Source organism: Salvelinus alpinus, chromosome 9, assembly GCF_045679555.1.
Source record: "Salvelinus alpinus chromosome 9, SLU_Salpinus.1, whole genome shotgun sequence".
Taxonomy (NCBI): domain Eukaryota; kingdom Metazoa; phylum Chordata; class Actinopteri; order Salmoniformes; family Salmonidae; genus Salvelinus; species Salvelinus alpinus.
Genome location: NC_092094.1, coordinates 33,558,776 through 33,563,987, shown reverse-complemented (window position 1 = coordinate 33,563,987; position 5,212 = coordinate 33,558,776). Strand labels below are relative to the sequence as shown.

Genomic DNA, 5,212 nt, shown 5'->3' with positions numbered 1-5,212 from the left:
TGGCTCAGAAACTGATTTCCTGTTACGGGCCTGGTCATCATGGGAAATGTAGTCAAAGATAGCTTTTCTATCTGGCTACATGCAGAAAGGAATATACAGTATTTAAGCAATAAGGCTCGAGTGTGTGGTATATGGCCAATACAGACAAGAGGACTGGCCACTCCTCAGACCCTGGTTCCTCTCTAGGTTTCTTCCTAGGTTCTGGCCTTTCTAGGGAGTTTTTACTAGCCACCGTGCCTCTAATCTGCATTGCTTGTAGTTTGTGGTTTTAGGCTGGGTCTCTGTATAGCACTTTGTGACATTGGTTGATGTAAAAAGGGCTTTATAAATACATTTGATTTATTGTTCTTAAGCGTGACACAATGCGGAGTCCCTGGTTACAGCCCCTTAGCCATAGTATTTTGGCCATATACCACAAACCCCCAAAGTGCCTTACTGCTATTATAACCTAATTAACAATGTAATTAGAACAGTAAACAAGTAGTTTTGCATCATACCCATTTATTTAAGCAGTGCTTGACTTGGGCAGGTCACCGAAGCTGAGTACCGGCACCTTGCATTTTCTAATGCTTCAACTACATTCCTCTTATAGAATGTTAGCTCATGTATTTTGGGGCTCCTGCACCTAAATGTAAACAGTACCATTACCCAAAATCAGTATCAGCACTTATTTCAGTTCAAGCACTGGCAATAAGGCCAATATACCACAGCTAAGGGCTGTTCTTATGCACAACGCAATGTGGAGTGCCTTGGCCATATACCACAAACCCCAGAGGTGCCTTATTGCTATTATAAACTGGTTACCAACATACAAATAAATGTTTTGGCATAAATGTTTTGGTATATTAGACCATATACCACGGCTTTTAGCCAATCAGCATCCAGAAGCCAAACTACCCGGTTCATTAAAAAAACTCTGGACTATATAAACAGCATCATCACACAGTCTTATCTGAATTCGAAATGTGTCGCCCATCAAATTGTGACAGAGAAATCAAGAAACTTTATTCACAAACATTAAATCAGTATTAAAAGACAATTTCACATGATTAAAATCATAACAATCTTCATGTCAGCACAATAATCAAATCAATCAAATCCTGATTAAAAACAGTAGATGTGCAGTGGGGGGGGGGGGGGGGGGGGGAGTGTTTCTCCCAGTATATAATCAGACTCCCTGAGGTGGTGAGCAAACATAAAAATCAAACCATATCATTGATTTAAAATTTTAAATGATAATGAAGTCTTTGGCTCCATGTCCCTTTTTAGTACTCTTGCCCCCATGGCGTGCAGAATTCAACGTTCACAGCACAGGAAGGGGATAAGATGAGCAGGCAGCCAGTCCACACATGTTTTTCCCACGCTCAATGAAGAAATAGCTGTGAAAACAGCACAACATACTGTATCATAACACTGTTCTGTTACATAACATTGGGCCCATACTGTTCACAATGTTATTCTACTTTTGTCATTGAAGTCTTACCCTTTCATTCCCCAGCTGCTTCCCCAGGAGTTCTTCACTATCCAGTAGGGTGTGCCCTTCTCCTCACCATACCCCACAGCCAGCACTGCATGATTCACTGTGTCTGTGGTGTTGTGACACTCCATGCTACAATAAGAGAAGTGAAGATGCAGAATGCAAGGCCATGATTCCTATTTTATAGAAAGAAGAAGTCATGCAAAATCTACATATCTATTTGTATTGCTTTCTGATGCTGGTTGTATGGTAGGTAGGCTACAGCTGTGAGTCCTGTTTTTAACTGCTTATTGGAAAATATGCAACATAGCTCTTAAGGCACAGATATGATCCTTATTCTAGGTTTAACAAAATATCAGAGACTCATTCTCACCTGGTGTACACACCACCATCGTAATGCATGAAATCAGAGGTCACCTCATAGGCAAGGCTGACAGGGTTGAATCTGGCCACTGCATCCAGCATACCCATTTCATCATACTGCAATGTAATAAATACACAATTAGCTGACTGCCTGTGTAGTCAATGCACCAAATAATCCAGAGTAATTTGCATTTACTTACCTTTGTTATGTTGACTACATCCTTAACAAAAGCAGCAGCCAAATCAGTCTTGAACTTGCAAGTATCATCCTTCAAAATGATTCCAACATGAATGATGTTAATATATCGTCACCGTTTGAAGTGCCAGTACTGTAGTTATAAAGATGGAATGGCTGTTTACATACATGTGCAGTGTATGGATAGTCATCCTCTGTCATGATTCCCTTGTTATACTTGATGTACTCAAATGCTTGACTGGGGAGCCCGCTAAAAGATAATTTTTTCAGAGCCTCAGTAAGAATCTAAGTGTCCAGTAAGACCAAGAAATTGTGTGAATATATATTACAAAGAAACGTGTTCTCCAGTGGTGACACTCACCCATTACAGCCATGGTTGTTGAAGGCCTGAGCACAGTCCACTAGTTGCTGCTCTGACTGGACAATATAAAGGCAGCAGCAGTTGGATAAAATATACTTTTCATTATTCAAGATCAGAAATAGGACAAGAATTTCAATTAATTCCAAAATGTATTGCGACTACTAGCCTTAAACACAATTGTAAAAATGGTATTGAATTACCTCAGCAAAAGGAGGCCAACTTTCCTTCCCACTTAATTTTTTAGAATAGAGAAGTAGATAAGTATCTCACCAGTTGTAAGAGTTTCCCTGTTGCGATTGCTGTGACTGACTCCAAACAGCCTGTAGTGGAAAAGGTCCAGCAGCTACCACAGGGCCCCTGAACACCACAAATCAACATCTATTTTCAGCACATACAGTGGTCTTCCACATAAGCATCTTTACCTTGCCAGATAATGCATGATTTATATCATTAAAGTGCATCCTATACTGTATGTGTTAGGATACCTGGTTCTTCACCGCTGTGACATAGTGCCCCTTCTTTCTCCAGTCGACCGACTCTGGATATGGTCCATTGCTGCTCACATGACTCCCTTTAGTGGCAGAACAGTTCTAAGAATGACAGAAAGAAAGATTAAAATGTGTTTTTCAAGTAAAAAAATCAAGAGAAGTATACATAACAGGAATATAAATACCTGGGGCTCAGTCAAGAGGAAAGATTTTCTGAATTCAGCAAACGTCAGGTCAGAGAACTGATTCAGTCCCACTAGGTAAAAAGGTCAAATGTCAGAAGACAGAATTAATATGCCACACAGGAGGTTGGTGGCACCTTAATTGGGGAGAATGGGCTCGTGGTAACGGCTTCCATGTGTTTTATACCATTCCATTCCGTTCTAGCTATTATTATGAGCTGTCCTACCCTCAGCAGCCTCCACTGATCATACTCAAAGGATGTGGACACTTCTAACATCTGAAGAAAACCAAGCATCATGCAGTTATTCATACTTGTGAACTTGTGATTTCCTTCATTGTGATAGTCAATCCTCCTCTTGTTCTCAATGAAGATCTGAAGTCTGTGGTAGTACTCCTCCATGTCATACACCTTGTTGTACTGCATGGATGACACAGTAACATCTCAAAATTCAGGTCACTGTGATTTTACAAATATTTTTTATGTAGATACAGTGCATTTCAAAATACATTAGATATTTTGTATTTAACCTTTAACTAGGCAAGTCAGTTAAGAACAAATTCTTATTTACAATGATAAGACACTCTTCTATCTGTCTAGTTGCCTAGTTTATCAGTAATTCTATACACACTATTGCAGTTTAAAATAAAATGTATTCTATCTATAAGGCTTATTAGTATGATGAGAATATTCTCCAATATTTATTATTTTCAAATAATACTTTTTGCAGACATATGAAGAAAAAACTGAAAACTTCCTTGTATTGTAGGAAAGTACCTGGTTTCGTGCCAAATTGAACTTACCTGTGACATCCATAACTTAAAGTGATATTCGCCTGTAAAGAAAACAGAGAAGGGTCATTTGATTTGAGATTGTAAAGATCAATAGGCTAAAAGCCATTCTTCTATCAGTCGTTCTGATCACAATGTGATGTTGATAAATCAATCGACATTAACCCAATTAATCCCAAATTTTTCTCAGACATGAAAATATCCAAATCAAGTGTCATTAGTAACCCTTTGAAGTAATCAATCATTATTTTTTGACATTTTATTGGAAAAGTAGGTGAAAAAGTGTGTTTCATGGTCGGTCACAGGATAATGTTACGTATACTAAATTAACATATTTCTCCTATGCAGTTATCAAAGTTCTTATATATCCCAACCCAGTTATTAACACATTTAAAACTCTGTCACTAGCAGTCCCCAGCATTGCCACTAGAATGCCCCGTCACATTCTAGTGTGACCATTTTACACATCAAAAACCCTTATACAACACGATATGAATACTGAGAGGAAAGACAAAGAAAAAACAACCATCAACGTATTTCAACATTGTTACTTTAGTGCAACATGTATTGAAACATATTGTAACTTTATTGTAACATTTGAACTTGTACTTTAGCATTATTCATTGTAACATTGTCATTGTGACATTTTAGTGCAACATTCACTAACAACTGTATAGCAGTCATGTGATTCATTCCCACTGAACATAAAGGTAACATTTAGGATAGAGGTAGCCTGTAGAATATGCATTCAAGTAGAGGCCTACACTGAACAAAATACAATTATATATATATATATATATATATATAAAGCGCCACTGCACAATGAGTGCTTATATATATATATCATAGAGGTAGGCTTCAGAACCAAGTGCAAGATTAGTTTGTGCGTCACTATTTTGAACTGTGATCAGTAAGACCTACTGTCATAAAGTATGTCTTGAATCAATTGACCTTATTTTCCAAAAACATTTCAGTCATTATGATGGTCTTTTTCGTCATCTTTTCTTTTCTTCCTAGAGTCCGTAGTACTGCTTCTCCTCACCCTTTATCGACTTTTCTATTTTTCTTTTGTCTTTTTCAGCCCTTTTTCATTCGCTCGTATTATGATAGGTTAATTTGAAAGCGCAAATTAGGTATCATTTCGATTCTACATAGCCTAAAACAGATTCAATTGCAACTTACCCTCCTCGGAAAACGGATATAAAGAAGTAACAGAGTATACGGAAAAAATCAACAAAACTAAGATCTTCATACTTCAAAGTTTAGTAAAGCTGTTGTCTTCCTGCAACAAACAGTGAGAGCAATGAATGAACTAACCGAAAGTCACGAGGTTTGATCACTTCCCGACTTTCCCG

The 5,212-nt window shown here is 37.9% G+C and overlaps 1 protein-coding gene across 1 annotated transcript; it reads right to left on the bottom strand.

Moving 5' to 3' along the window:
* Positions 1–980: 980 nt before the first annotated feature.
* ctsh (cathepsin H) lies at positions 981–5,206 on the bottom strand. Its single transcript, XM_071416800.1, has 12 exons — positions 5,040–5,206; positions 3,870–3,901; positions 3,381–3,486; positions 3,071–3,141; positions 2,883–2,987; positions 2,668–2,754; positions 2,398–2,453; positions 2,205–2,286; positions 2,041–2,109; positions 1,851–1,957; positions 1,484–1,609; positions 981–1,379 (listed from the first exon to the last, which is right to left on the bottom strand). Exons 1-12 carry the CDS (start codon positions 5,107–5,109, stop codon positions 1,304–1,306), a joined length of 987 nt encoding a protein of 328 aa, XP_071272901.1. The 5' UTR covers positions 5,110–5,206; the 3' UTR covers positions 981–1,303.
* Between the last annotated feature and the right edge of the window lie 6 nt (positions 5,207–5,212).

Coding starts and splice junctions, on each gene's coding strand:
- ctsh (XM_071416800.1), bottom strand. CDS start 5,109: ATGAAGATCTTAGTTTTGTTGATTTTTTCCGTATACTCTGTTACTTCT. Junction 3,487..3,869: donor TTAAGTTATGGATGTCACAG/GTAAGTTCAATT, acceptor TCATCCATGCAG/TACAACAAGGTGTATGACAT. Junction 2,988..3,070: donor TCCTCTTGACTGAGCCCCAG/GTATTTATATTC, acceptor TGTCATTCTTAG/AACTGTTCTGCCACTAAAGG.